This window comes from Stegostoma tigrinum, chromosome 3 (genome assembly GCF_030684315.1).
Source record: "Stegostoma tigrinum isolate sSteTig4 chromosome 3, sSteTig4.hap1, whole genome shotgun sequence".
Classification (NCBI taxonomy): domain Eukaryota; kingdom Metazoa; phylum Chordata; class Chondrichthyes; order Orectolobiformes; family Stegostomatidae; genus Stegostoma; species Stegostoma tigrinum.
This window is the reverse complement of record NC_081356.1, coordinates 112,558,122-112,573,497: the sequence shown is the minus strand read 5'-3', so window position 1 is coordinate 112,573,497 and position 15,376 is coordinate 112,558,122. Positions and strand designations below refer to the sequence as shown.

The 15,376-nt window shown below is 42.5% G+C and overlaps 1 protein-coding gene and 1 long non-coding RNA gene across 2 annotated transcripts in view; both read right to left on the bottom strand.

Annotated features, from left to right (window-relative positions):
* The window catches only part of LOC125450853 (ufm1-specific protease 2-like), a 45,511-nt gene extending 42,908 nt beyond the window's left edge, over positions 1 to 2,603 (bottom strand). Inside the window, exon 1 of the mRNA XM_059645014.1 lies at positions 2,593 to 2,603. Within this exon, the coding sequence (XP_059500997.1) occupies positions 2,593 to 2,603 (11 nt within the window). The remainder of the gene's footprint in view (positions 1 to 2,592) is intronic.
* A 343-nt stretch (positions 2,604 to 2,946) lies between these two features.
* On the bottom strand, positions 2,947 to 14,701 carry LOC125450779 (uncharacterized). Its single transcript, XR_007247154.1, has 3 exons — positions 14,667 to 14,701; positions 8,473 to 8,551; positions 2,947 to 3,013 (listed from the first exon to the last, which is right to left on the bottom strand). It is a non-coding gene; the product is annotated as an uncharacterized LOC125450779 (long non-coding RNA).
* Between the last annotated feature and the right edge of the window lie 675 nt (positions 14,702 to 15,376).

Here is a 15,376-nt window from a genome sequence, read left to right as displayed (position 1 = left end):
TCCCAATTCCTTTGCCTCCGCCGCATCTGCTCCCAGGATGAGGCATTCCACTTCCATATATCTTAGATGTCCACGTTCTTCAAGGACCGCAACTTGCCCCCTGCAGTGTTTGAGAACGCCATCAACCGTGTCGCCCACATTTCCCACACCTCATCCCTCACCCCACCCTCGCAATAGCCGCCAAAAGAGAATCCCCCTCGTCTTCACATACCATCCCACCAACCTCCGGATCCAACGCATCATCCTCTGACACTTCTGCCATCTGCAATCCGACCCCACCACCAAAGGCATTTTTCCCTCCCCACCCTTGCCTGCTTTCCAGAGGGACCACTCTCTCCGCGACTCCCTTGTCCGCTCCACACTCCCCTCCAACCCCACCACACCCGGCACTTTCCCCTGCAACTGCAGGAAGTGCTACACTTGCCCCATACCTCCCCCCTCACCCCCATCCCAGACCCCAAGACGACTTTCCACATCATGCAGATGTTCACCTGCACATCTTCCAACATGGCATACTACATCCGCTGCTCCCGTTGTGGCCTCCTCCACATCGGGAAACCAAGCGGAGGCTTGGGGACCGTTTTGCAGAACACCTACACTCGGTTCACAATAAACAACTGCACTTCCCAGTCGCGAACCATTTCAACTCCCCCTCCCATTCCTTAGACGACATGTCCATCCTGGGCCTCCTGCAGTGCCACAATGACGCCAACCGAAGGTTGCAGGAACAGCACCTCATATTCCACTTGGGAACCCTGCAACCCAATGGTATCAATGTGGATTTCACCAGCTTCAAAATCTTCCCTCCCCCAACTGCATCCCAAAATCAGCCAGGCTCTTCCCCGCCTCCCTAACCTGTTCTTGCTCTCACCTATCCCTTCCTCCCACCTCAAGCCGCACCCCCATTTCCTACCTACTAACCTCATCCTGCCCCCTTGACCTGTCAGTCCTCCCCAGACTGACCTATCACCTTCCCACCTCCCCACCTACACTCACCTCTACTGGCTCCATCCCTGCCTCTTTAACTTGTCTGTCCCCTCTCCACCTATCTTCTCCTCTATCCATCTTCCATCCGCCTCCTCCCTCTCCCTATTTATTTCAGAACCCTCTCCCCCTCCCCATTTTCTGATGAAGGGTCTAGGCCCGAATCGTCAGCTTTTGTGCTCCTGAGATGCTGCTTTGCCTGCTGTGTTCATCCAGCTCCACACTTTGTTATCCTGGTACAAGGAAGTATATGGGTTTGAAAGGGTTAATTACTGAAATCTGGAATAAAAACCCATCCCAATGGTGACCATGTAGCTACTGTCGATTGTCATAAAAACCTATTTTATATTCACTAATGTCCTTCGGGGAAGGAAATACGTCATGTTTACTTGGTCTGGACAACATGTCACTCTCAACTCATACAATGTGGTTGACTCTTAACTGCACACTGGGCAATAAATACTGGCCTCTCCACAATGTTTACATCCCTTCCATGATGGTATTAATCTCAGCTGACTAACTTCACCTACCAGCCATCCGTTTTGTCATGGTGGAATTTTATCAGACATTATAGCATTTGTTTGTTTCAATGAGACAAATAAGACATGCTGGTTATCTCACCAATTATTGGCCTGCCCAGACACAGATTTCTGACATTACTGCCCATTTCAGTGCAGAGGCTGTTTGCTACAATATTACAGACAAAGTTGCTCTGTTTTATATATAACGATCTTCAAAGCTGCTTTGATTTCTGAAAATGCAATAAAAACTGTTGGCTATTCTGCTGTAAGTGATAGGCCTTTTGTTTACCTGACTACTAGTCAGATGTAATTACATCATGTTAACTATTTGTTGAATTTTGGCAATATAAATGCGCGGTGTTGTAGTGGCACTAACTATTTGAAATGGATAAAGATGAGCAAAAAGATGTCTCAAGCAACCATGGAAACAGTAACCACTGTAGATAAAATGTGATGAAAAGGGCACTTTTTAAAATATTCATGATGTTAATACAAACAAATTTCTACTTTTCATTTGTTCTCGTTTCCGGCAGAAACATTTGGTGAAAATTGCACTCATAGTTTGCTTTGGATATCAATGAAAACTTAAATGTCAAAAAATAATAATGCTTTGAAAAGGCCATGCAAGGCCATGATGATGAAGCAGCAAAAAAAAGAAGCCCAGCACACTGCTTTGCCACATTCGGTGGCTCGTGATTTAATGAGTTACCAGTCATATCTACCATATTGATGCTAATATTCCAGAAGCAAATCACAATAAAAAATATTTTGTGTGATTACAAAGACAGAAAGTGCCTGGAAAAACTCAGCTAGTCTGGTAGCACCTGTGGAGAGAGAAATAATGTTAACGTTTTGAGTCCTATATGACTGCTTCAGAACTGAAGAAGTTATATATACATTAGAAACATTAACTCTGTTTCTCTCTCCAATAATGGGGCCAGACCTGCTGAGTTTCTCCAGTATTTCCTGCTTTTACTTCAGATCTCCAGCATCGATAGTATTTTGCTTTTATTTGATGCTGCATGGTATCTCGAGTTCATCAGATTAAATTGTTCCTGTTTCTAGCTTATAGTATATCCGTAAATACCTGCACGTCATTTTGCTGATATATCACTTTGGATCTTGAACGCAAAGTTTCTCCAGACACAATACAAATTAGTAAGGAGGAAATCAATATTTGAAAGGTTAGACGTTCACATTGAGTTCCCATATGAATATTGAATTTCCTCACCTTAAACTTTATTGATTTTCTAGTAACAGCTGTTCTGGCACCAGTAAAATGCCCCGATCTAGTATGAAGGAACTTAACAGATTTCATTCTGCTACTTACGCAATATGTTTTAAGATGACTTTGCTTGGCGTGTCATCTTGTAGTTCTGATTGTGGTGTGCTGGCATGGGTTTTGGGCCACGTATATACTGGGCCACCGCTTAGGATGAAAGCCTTTGAATTTACCTTAGAAATCAGCTCATTCATGGCTTCCTTAAAGCCTGCTTTAATTCCTTCTTCTGAATTCAATGAAGAGAAAGTAAAGAATGTTATAAATACTATTGACACCAAGTTTAACGTTTACATGCTTAGAGCTATGTTTCCAATTATACTTCTGTGAATCATAAACTTTCATTCTTAAATGTAAAGCTAAGTGGCAAGTTCACCTTTTTGAAAAATTATCTACGCATCAGAGTAAGTGCTCTCCTGCTGTGGTACAATGTAACAAGCAAACATTACACAAAAGATTTCTAATTACATTCAAAATCTACCATGTAGATGTTAACCTGAAAGGAAAGGTTTAGAAGTTTAGAATTAAAGGATATCCAGAAAGTAAGTATTCATACTGGGTGCTTAGGGAATCTCACCATAACACTAGTACAGTAGTGTGAGAAGTACGCTAATGTATTTTTTAGCTTCAAGAAGAGGGATTTCTGTGGATGCCTTGTAGAGAAAAAAAACACTGAGCACAATATGAAAAATGGAAAGATGTTTTTGTGTACTCAGCATTAACAAAAGTAATAACAATAAATTAAGCAGAAACAGCTGTAAGAGTTTCTTGACATAGCCTGTTGTATTAGATTTCTATCATTAAAAATTTTCTGGTTTAAGAAATAGCAAAGAACAGATAGTTTAGAAGGATATAAAGGAACAAACAGCGAATGAAAAGATATGTATTTTGTCCTATTTTTTCAAAAATGCTCGCAGTTCGATTTAAAATGTAGGCTAGTCATTTCACCAGGAGCTCTTATTACATAGTGAATAGAAACCAGAAGCAAAATGTTCCCATGCACTGAACAACATGGGCCAGACCAAGGAAGTCAGGAAAATTGTACGAGATAGTAAGTACAGAGTTTCTCAAGGTCAAGTGCAAAAAATTCAATTTTCAAAATGAATGCAGAATAGTGAGAGGCTTTGCACAAGCAATTCGCTATTGTCTACTCGCGTCTCTTATTTCAGTTTCCGATTATCCAACCTGGCAGATAGAAACTACAGGGTGACAATTCCCAACATGAAAGTCCGAGCAGTGCCTGACATCTCCAACTCACTGATTGCTCCTCTGCGCCTCCATTTTAAACTTGCAGAAACAACATCTCAGGGAATGCTCAACGGGCTGTGACAACATGCACCTCCACTCCAAGGACCATGGCATCCGACATGTACCAGCCTCATTACACCCTCGTGGCACATCTCTGACCAACCTACGAGACAGTTCTGCACTTTCATGTAGACCTCTGTAGTGCACTGGCATCCTTAATAACAATGCTGCAGCCAGGACACACTGTGCAGGAAAAGGCATGCATTTCATGGATTCAACCAGCATGCACCAGAGGGGTAACACCAAAACATCGACTTCTCCTTTCCTCCTGACTTACTGTGTACTTCCAGTCTCCTGTTTGTCTCCATGAGATTCCAGCATCTGCAGTTTATTTTGTCTCTGCACCTGAGGGCTCCTCATTTGATCACTTACAGTGCAGTGCACTTACTTTGCACCTTGCTGTAGGCTCAGAGCATTCATGCTTTGCCTTACCTTGCTTTGCCCCATCTTGCTTTGCCCCCTCAGTCAGAGCTTAAATGCTTAGAACTCGGTATTTACTTGCTTTTTAGTGCAAATACAAAGTCAGGCAGCCTGTCGTCCCTGCCAGCAATGATAAGCTAAGGTTTCTTGTCGAATGACCACTATGTGGTATTTCACACCTGAGCTACGGGCCATTCGCTTATCATGAGACACAAAGACCATAAGAAATCGGAACAGGAATAGGCTGTTTGGCGCCTCAAACCAGCTCCACCACTCAACGGGATCACAGTTGATCCAGCATTCCTCATGTCCCCTTTCCCATGTTTCCCCAGTAATCCTTGATTCCCCTACTGATCAAGAATCTAACTCAGCCTTAAATATAGACAGGGAATTTTTCCCCAACAACTCTGTGACAAGGAGTAACAAAGCCTCACAACCTTCTGAGCGAAGAAATTCCCCCCTCATCTCAGTCTTAAATTGGTGCCCCTTAGACTCCCTTGAGGGGAAACATCCTTGCAGCATTTACCCTTTCAAGCCTCTTTGGAAGTTATATGCTTCAATAAGATCACCTCTCATTCTTCTAAACTCCAGTGAGTAGCGTCCCAATCTGTTTAGTCTTTGTGCTTAAGACAATCCCTCTACACCAGGGATCTTCCTAAAGAGCATTCACTGAACTGCTTCCAGTGAAATGATACTTTTCCTTAGATAAGGGAACCAAAACTGCTCACAGTGCTCTAGATGTGGTCTCACCAGCACCTTTTACAGTTGCAGTAAGACTTCCCTACTCTTATGCTCCAACCCCTTTAAAAGCAAGGTCAATATTCCATCAGGTTTCCTGATTATCTGCTATATCCTTGTGCTAGCTTTCTGTGTTTTGTGTGTTTTTTGATGGGGCTTCTTGACCTCACGGTCTGATCCCATAAGAAGCACACCGGTGACCTCTCACTGCCCAATTGGAGGTGACTGTCCAGCCAGTGAGAGGGATACTATGACCTCCATAAAACTCCCCACACCCAGTGTTACACTGTCAGGGTTGAGAAATCCACCACGAGCCAATCAAGAAACTTGGAAACATCAGAATTAAGAGCAGAAGTAGGCAATGTAGATATTTTTCTTTTTAAATAATACTCTATTCTTTTGTTCTCCCTTCTAAAACAAACAACTTCACCTCAATACATCCCCTATTTGTCTACATCTTGACAACTTACGTAACCTATCGATATCTCTCCGTAAACTGTTTGTATCCCTCTCAACAAGCTGCTTTTCCACTTATTTTAGTCTCACATGCAAATTTCAGTTTGATTTGTTGTTGCCACATGTACTGAGGTACAGTGAAAAGTGTTAAAAAATGAATGAACTGCAGCTGCTGTAAATCAGGAACAAAAACAGAAGTTGCTGGAAAAGTTCAGCAGGTTTGGCAGCATCTATGAAGAAAAATATCAGAGTTAACATTTTGGGTCCAGTGACCCTTCCTGAGGAAGACCTGCTGAACATTTCCAACAACTTCTGTTTTTGTTTGTGACAGTGAAGAGTGTTGTTTTGCATGCTCTAAAGGCAGATTGTACCATACAAACCTTCCAAATGACACCTTTCACCTTCCAAAATTACTCCCATCTGGAAGGGCAAAGGCAGCAGATGCATGGGAACACCACCACCTCCAAGTTCCCCTCCATGCCAATGTAATACCATTACTTCAGTGTCGCTGAATCAATATCCTGGAATTCCCTCCCTAATAGCACTGTGGGTCAACCCACAGCAGGTGAACTGAAGTTATTCAAGACTGCAGTTCACCACCACTTTTGCAAGAGCAACTAGGGATGGGTAAGAAATGCTGACCAGCCAGTGACACCCACATCCCACAGATGAATTAAATAAAGGCCAAAACGCATCAGGATAGTAGAACAGAGCACAGCACGCAGCATGACAAAGTGAGGAGCTGGATGAACACAGCAGGCCAAGCAGCATCTTAGGAGCACAAAAGCTGACGTTTCAGGCCTAGACTCTTCATCAGAAAAGGGTCTAGGCCCGAAACGTCAACTTTTGTGCTCCTAAGATGCTGCTTGGCCTGCTGTGTTCATCCAGCTCCACACTTTGTTATCTCGAATCCTCCAGCATCTGCAGTTCCCGCTATCTCTCACAGCACACAGCATTACGGCTGCAGAGAATATGCAAAAAGACAGATCAACGTTCACATTTGAGAGGTCTGTTCAAAAGTCTCATAACAGTGGGGAAGAAGCTGTTCTTGGATCTGTTGGATACAGTGCTTTCACTTTCTTCCTCCAAGTCATTAATATATATTGTAACAGCTACAGTCTCAGCGCTGATCCCTGTGAAACCCCACCGGTTACAGATTGACAACCTGAAAAAGAACTCCTATTCCCTCTTACTGTTTCCTGCCCATTGGCCAATTCACTATCCACATTAATATATTGTGGACTGTTATTCTTATGGTACACCAAACATGTTGCAATTGCGTCAACTAGGTGATAAATCAAAGTAGTCCTCAGTCAAGACAAGGGTGCCTGTCATCATTCAAGGCATCAAGTTAGAGTCAGTTAAGGGTATTGTGTACAGTCCGTGTGCTTCAGCACTGTCACTCATCTGCTTAGGACAGTCAGGTCCAGATCTGTCTCACTATGGTCCAGGGAGTGAACCACTGTCAGTCCTGCAGGTGTGGTGCGATCTGTCAGAGGTTTCATGCTATATCAGTCAGAGAGCTTCATGGAGATCAGTAAGGGGTCTGATCAGTCATCAGCTGAGGTATCCAACCAGGAAGGCCTTTGGGTAGGCAATAGTTAGACCTTCAGATAAACAGAATGAATTCTAAGGCGAACTGTCCTCAGTCAAATCAAGGCTCACACCGTTCAGCTTGGGTTCTTGGCACAGTAAAGGTAGTCTCCCATACCAGGTCAGCAGCTTGGGTACAGTCAGACTGGCACTTAGGGCTATCAGGGTCACGGGTCCATACCTCTCTTATATGGGAACAGGGCTATGGTCAGCCCTGTTTGTCCAGTGCAGGCAGTCGTGGGAAGTCAGACTGGGAACTGCACAGAGATCAATCAGGGGTCTGGTCAGTCATTAGTTGGGGCTGTCTGTCCAAGTCAGTCAAGGATGTGGGACATGGTCAGTCCTAGAGATCCATCCACTAAATGTCAAGGTGATATTATGCTGCAGTACACAAACTGGAGAACTCAAATGTGGGGATTAAACTAAATTAAATGTTGAGATGCAGAGGGAATAAATAAAGGGTGGGAGGGGGAAAAAATAAGGTGGTGGCAGAGAGAGAGAGAGCGATAATAGAGCAAGGAAGTGAAAAAAGTAATGCAGGAGGAAAAGTAATTGACAGTTGACACTGGCTTTGATGAAGGCACAGGACTGTATCTGGCATGTTGACCCAAAGTGCCTCAGGCTGAGGGAGTAAAATGGTGAGATGAACAGTTAGACGACATGGGAAAATTCAAAGCCAATGGAGTTAATGTGGAGAGCTCCCAAGAAGGGAATGTGTACACCGACAGTAAGAGGCTAAACCTGAGGCTCGCTATGTGAAGAGCCCTGCTGTTTCATTTCATCGTGATATAAATAGCAAGTGTGCAATAGAAATAAAATGGCTGCAACCACACTTGGAGAGGTTGGAGAAAGTGTTTTGTCCTCTGAATGATAAGATTGCTGAATTGGAAATAGCCCATGTTGCAAATGTCATTTCAAAGGGAAACTTATTTTTATATACAGTATGTGAGCTAAATATGTTGGAAAAATAGATAGGTCCAAGACAGTCAATTTCTTTCAAACATTGAATAGTCTAAGTTAAAGGTAAGAAACATCTTATAGAATTTTAGTGCAAAAAAAGTCATTACACAACAGCCAATAACAATTCCATTTTTTCACAATAGAAAATATTTACACAATATGTAAAATAGATTAATTTAACTGAAAATAAAGTATTTAACAAAATTTTCTCACCATCACTTTTGTTGACAACTCCTTCCAGTTGAACTCCTCCCTTTATTCGATACAACAAATCTTCACTATCAATTGGCACCTGAAACAATTGATTGAAATGAAATAATCCTTTGTCTAAATAATGTATTAAATTTGCTGAGCATGCTACACATCATTTTTTCTCCTCATTCGTGAGATGTGAGCATCTATTGCCAACCCCCTGGATTACTCCCTCTCGTCTTTTACCTGTATTTACCTTTTCATTGAAAACTGCTGATGTGAAATTGGCCGCATTAATTTCTCTGCTTCCCTCACCCACTCTGACCTACCTTCTCTTGAACTTGCTGCAGTCCATTCCATCAGGTCTAACACCAACCCAGTTGTCAAACCTGCCGATATGGGTGATGCAACTGACAACTTGATATCAATTTTCTAGTTCTAACTGCCTCCTATTCACCAAACCTATTTCCCATCAGGATGGTCTGAAGGCTTTCTGCTTTGTTCTTAAAAAGAGGCCTGCACAGTGTCCATCTGCCATCACCCTCCTTTGCCTGGCTGAGCTCGTTCTCACTTTGAACAACTTATCCTTTACCTCATCCTACTTTCACCAAGTCAAAAGTGTGGCTATGGGTAGACACAAGGATCCCAGCTATGCATACCCCTTTGTCGGGTAAGTGGAACATTCCTCGTTCCAGTCTTATTCAGGCTCCCATCCACAGCCCTTTCTTCAATATACTGATGTTGTCAGTGCCGCTTTCTGGTTTCATCCAGAATTGGAAACATTCATTTGGAACCCATGCTGATATGGGGAGAATTTAAGCGTGCAACTGTACATTCTCCCAAGCCTGGAATCAGACCTGGATTCCTGGCACTGTGAGGCAGCAGTGCTAACCAGTCAGCCACTATGCTGCCCACTGAGGGGAACCAAACGGCAACATTTTCACACAGAGCTTGGTTCATATGGAATGAACTGCCAGAGAAAATGGTAATTGCAGATACAGTTACACCATTTTAAATACATTTGGTCAGGTACATGAAAAGGAAAGGTTTAGAGGGATATAGAACAAAGAACAAAGAACAATGGGCTAGGTTCAGGCAAAACAGGACTAGTTTAGTTTGGAAACTTGGTCAGCATGAAGAAGTTGGGCTGAAGAGTTGGTTTCTGTGCTATATGACTTTACAACTCTGACTGTAAATGTCCCACAGTTGTGGACACCTGAATGAACACAGTTGTCACTTGTATCTTAAGCCACCTTGGGGCAAAATTCTCCTTGTTCAAATTTTCTTTATCTTTGAAGTAAATTGGAATCAGGAGAAAAACTTCCCATTGATTGGAGTTATCAATAAACCCTAGCAAAATTGGAGTAAATGGGAATTAGAGAAAAAACTCCTCTCTGGTTAGAGTTATAGTTAAGTCAAAGGAAACTGTTATGATCATGGGTAGGGATAAGTTGGCCCAGTCAGTGGAATCTACACCCCATAAATGATGAATAAAAATCATTGATGGTTTGAAAGGTTACTCAACCAAGGGAGTATGACTGCAATTACAACTGTCCTTTTTTTCCCACTCTTGCAAGGTCATTGATTGTCTGAAATTCCATGTGAATAATAGCTGGTGGTCAGAGAGTTCCTCGTATGTAGCATCTTCATGAGGATTTTTAAAAAAAATTAAAAGACATAAATGCATAGAACAGGCTTGTATCCCCTTAAGAATCAGTTAGAACATTTGTGTTAAGAGCACATAAATCCAGCTAGTAAACTCAGTTTAACATTGGACTGAGTGCATGTACTGTCGGGCAAGAAAGTCTTTTTTTTTGTCTGGTATATACCTAATTTAGTTTGTAGTTTGCAATTACATTAAACTGAAAGTCACAGTTTAAATTTTGTAGGAAGAGACAGAGTGTACAAGTATTTAAAAAAAACAGCAAATAGGGTCAATACACAGAGTAGTGATGGATTGCAATCTAAAGATGCAAAATGATTAAGAGGCAAAAATGATTGAGGAAAAATACAATAATTAACAATTATTGTAGATAAAAGTACCAACGAAATTAGTTGGGCTGAAGGCGGTCAGATTCCCTGGACCTGATGGAATGCATCCTAGTATATTAAAGGAAACAGCTGTGGAGATACTGGCTATGTTTGTAGTAAGATTGAAAAACTGCCAATAATATCCTTAGGGCGGGAGACAAAAACAGGTAATTAAAGGCCAGTTCATTTGACATCTGTCATCAGGAAAATGTTAGTGTCAATTAAAACAGACGCAATAGTGGTGCATTTCAAAATATGTACTATAATCAAGCAGAGTCAACATGGCATCATGAAGGGAATATCATGTGTGGCAAATATATTAGAATTCTTTGAAGAGGTAACTGGCAGGATAGATAGAGGGGGAAATGATCAATGCAGTATATTTGGATTTCCAAAAGGTGTTTGATAGCATACTGCATATCAGGTTACTTTGCAAATTAACAGCCAATGGGCATTTTCAGCTGGCAACAATTTAGTGCAGGGCTACGCGATTTACAATATATATTCATGTCTTAAATGACAAAAGTGAATATATTGTCGCTAATTTTGAGGACCACACAAAAATAGGTGGGAAGACGAGTGGTGATGATGATACAGTGAGTTTATAAAGGCATACAGACAGGTCAAGAGACTGGGAAGAAAAACTTTGCAAATGGTATATAATGTGGAAAAATGTGAGCTGAATATTATATAAATAAAGTATGATCACAGAAAGTTGTAGCAGAGGAATTTGGGGATCCTATGCATCCCTGGGACAGCATGGTGGCTCAGTGGTTAGCACTGCGGCCTCACAGTGCCAGGGACCAGGGTTTAATTTCAGACTTGGGTGGCTGCCTGTGTGGGTTTATGCCAGGCGTTCCAGTTTCCTCCCACAGTCTAAAAATGTGCAAGTTAGGTAGGCTAGTCATGGGAAATTGCCCATAGTGTTCAGGGATGTGTAGGTTCCGTGCATTAACTATGGGAAATGCAGTGTTACGGGGTAGAGTAGGGAAATGGCTCTGGATGGTATGCTCTTCAGAGGGTTTGTGTGGATTTGTTGGGTCGAATGGCCTGTTTCCACTCTGTGGGGATTCTATAAAAAATGTGCAGCAGATAAAGGGTATAAGGGAAATGGAATATTGGTCTGTTTCAAAGGGAATAGAGTAGAGAAATAGGGAAGTCTTGGTTAAACTGTACAAGGTTCTAGCTAGGTCATAACTAAAATACTGTGAACAGTTTTGGTCCTTACCTAAGCTGGAACTGGAGCTTGTCTAGACATAATTCACTATGTTGATTCTGGTATGGAGGGATTGTTTTATGAAGTGAGGTAGAGTAGGTTGGGTTTGTACTCATTGGAGTGTAGAAAAACGAAAGGCAACCTTACTGAAATATTTAGGATTCTTGAGTTTCTTGGCAGAGTTAGTGCAGAGAGGTTGTTTCCCATTATGGAAGAGTCCAGGACCAGGGCCTTGATCTCAGATTGAGGGGCTGTCCATTTCAGATAGAGACGAGAAGGAATTTCTTCTTTCAGAAGGTGGTGAGTATGTCAATTTCTTCACTGCTGAGGTCCATATTCAAGAAGTCAGCAGCTAACCTAACTGAGCATTCCACTGTCACCACAGATGTCGTCACTAAGTGTGTAGAGGAATGTGTGCCAAAGGAGTTAATCGGAATATTCCCCAACAGGAAACCATAAGTGAACCAGAATATCCACTCTCTACTGAAATCCAGGTCTAAGGCATTCAAGTTGGGTGAACCTGAACTATATAGATGCTCACAAAACCATCAGGGACACCAAGAACCGATACCAGACTAACCATAATTTGACTGCGGCCAGGTTTACACAACAAAACAGGCTACAAAACGAAGTCAAGTAGAATTGCTGACAACAGTGCATCCCTCCCCAATGAGCTATGTGCATTCTATGCTTGTTTTGAACAGATGATCAGTGAAATGAAGTTACCAGCCTCAGGCACACCTGTACCTACAGTCACTGTCACATACATCAGACAGGCCTTCTTGAGAGTAAACCCAAGGGAAGTGACTGACCCAAATGGAGTCTCTGGGTGTGCATTCAGAATGTACAGGCCAGCTAGTAGGAATATTTGAAACATCTTTAATCTCTCTTTACTATGATGTGAGATTCCAATCTGTTTCAAGACTGGGATTATCCCAGTGCCAAAGAAAAGTTAAGCAATGTGTCTTAATGATTACCACCCAGTGACTCTGACATCTATCATTAAGAAGTGTTTTGTAATGGCACACATTAACTCCAGTCTCCCAGTTTGCCCTGATCTGCTACAATTCACGTACCATCACAATAGTTCCACAGCAAGCACTATCTCCCTGGCTCTGCACTCATCCTGGAACATCTAGACAACAAGGACACCCACATCAGATTCCTGTATATTAACTTTAGCTCTGCCTTCAACATTATAATTCATGAAAACAAACTCATCTCCAAACTCTGAGATCTAGGACTCTGCTCCCTCTTCTGCAACTAGATTCTCAACTTCCTGACCCACAGATTGAAATCAGTAAGGATAGGTGACAATATCTCCTCCACAATAATCCTCAACACAGATGCCCTGCAAGGCTGTATGCACAGCCTCTTACTATATTCCTCATATACTCACGGCTAGTTGGCCAAATTCAGCTCTAATTCCATTTACAAATTTGCTGATGACACCATCATAGTGGGTCAGATCTCAAACAACAATGAGAGAGCACAGGAAGGATATAGACAGCTTAGTGCTCCCTCAACGTCAGCAAAACGAAGGAGCTGGTCATTGGCTTCAGGAACTGGCATGGAGGACACACCCACACCTGTATCAATGGTGCTGAGGTGGAAATTGTCAAGAGCATCAAGTTCCTCAGAGAGAATTTCGTCAACGATCTGTCCTGGTCCATCCACATCTATGCTACAGTCAAGAAAGCACACCAATGCCTCTACTTCCTCAGAAGGCTAAGGAAATTCTGCATGTCCAAAATGACTCTTACCAATTTTTACAGATTCACCACAGAAAGCATCCTGTTTGGATGCTTCACAGCTTGATATAGCAACTGCTCTGCCAAAGATCACAAGAAATTACAGAAATTGCAGCCTGCAGCCCAGACCATTACGAGAAATAGCCTTCCTTCCATTGACACTGCCTACACTTCCTGCTGCCTCAGGAAGGCAGCTGGTGTAATCAAAGACCCCTTCCACCCCATTTATACTCTCTTCAACCTCTTCCTTCGGGCAGATGATATAAAAGTTTGAAAACACAAACTAACAGGTGTGAGAATAGCTTCTTCCCTGCTTGTATAGAATTGATCTCTCTCTGCACCTTCTCTGTAGCTGTAACACTATACTCTCCAGTCTGGTGTATTACCCTGATGTATTTATGATTTGTCTGGTTAGCACGCAAAACAATACTTTTCATTGTATCTCGGTATATGTGACAATAATAGATCAAATCAAATCACATCACATGGAATTAGCACAGAGATCAGGCATGATTTAATTAAATGATTGAGAAGACTTGAAGAGCTGAATGGCTTACTCCAATCTGTATGTTTTTCATGTGCTTGATGTGATCACATGACTTCACATGTGCTAAGCTGTACAGACAGCGCTAAACTATGCGTTCAATGTTCTTTCTCTCAATGTATCATTGCATGTTTGGCATTGGGCTTTGCTTACAGCATTCTGGGATAGAACATGAGTAGTTCTGGGACCGAAGTAAGCCTGTCCCATTAAAGCCAGACTTGAGTCATCCTTGAAAAAAAAACTAAAGAACCGCGGATGCTGTAAATCAGGAACAAAAACAGAAGTTCCTGGAAAAGCTCAGCAGGTCTGGCAGCATCTGTGAAGCAAAAAGCAAGAGTTGACGTTTTTGGTCCAGTTCTGAGGAAGGATCACCAGATCTGAAACATTGTTCTCCAGTCATCCTTGTGCAGACAGTCCTTAAATAACGCCAGATTGCAACAAGAAAGTAAATGCTCTCTGCTGCATGTTGCCACTTGCCATTCTAATTGTACAGAGTGTAGACTCCAGTTGTGACAACTTTCACTGCCCAACTTCGAGTTCCCTACAGGCCAAGAGCTAAATGATTAAGGCACATGAATTGGTCTGGGCATTTCCACAGTCAGGGTTGTTCTGCTGCGCCTTTCTGACCTGCACACTAGCTGTGATGGGTTGATGGACGAGCACTGAGACTCACCATTGTTGTTTTTTGTTACCGTTCACGATCCAGAGGCCGCCCCCAGCACAAAAAAAGCCTCCCGATTCTCTGTGCTCCAACTGGCCGAGTACAGAGGACGCAACCTCAGTCACCACGGCAACCATTCACAGTTACCAAGGCAAACATCTTTATGAGGGGCAACAATAAGGAGGGTGAGTCCTAACCAATGAGAAACCTGACCCCAATCTAATTCTGGAGCAATAAGCGCAGACCCAGGATGGGGTCGGTCGTGGAGATCAGAGAGAGCTTTCAACAACTGGTCCAACAAATGATTTTGATTCTTTTTTTTCAAATGCGGGCTGGGTAGCAAGAATTAGTGTTAAACGTTTTGTTTTACGCCGTAGTGCAGTTTATTTCTCGCCTCCCTTGCCGATGTTTTCTCCAACACAATCAGCGGCAGACTCTCGTGCGTTGTTTGATTAGCCCCTTCCCGTAGCTGAGAATATCGCCTGTTTCTTGAGGAGCAACACACAAGTCGGCTTCGAAATGCTCTGCTTATGGAAATGTAGAAATTATGCAGTGGCAGTTTCTCAATGGATTAGGCTCAAATCCAAAATTTGGAGTGATGTTAACACCAGTGGAGTTTCAGAAAATGTTGGATGCAAAAGTCCTAGTGTGCTGGAATCATTCAAGAAATAGTATTACTTTGCTGCAAAGAGGAAATGGTCAAGCCTCTGGACGACTGAGAA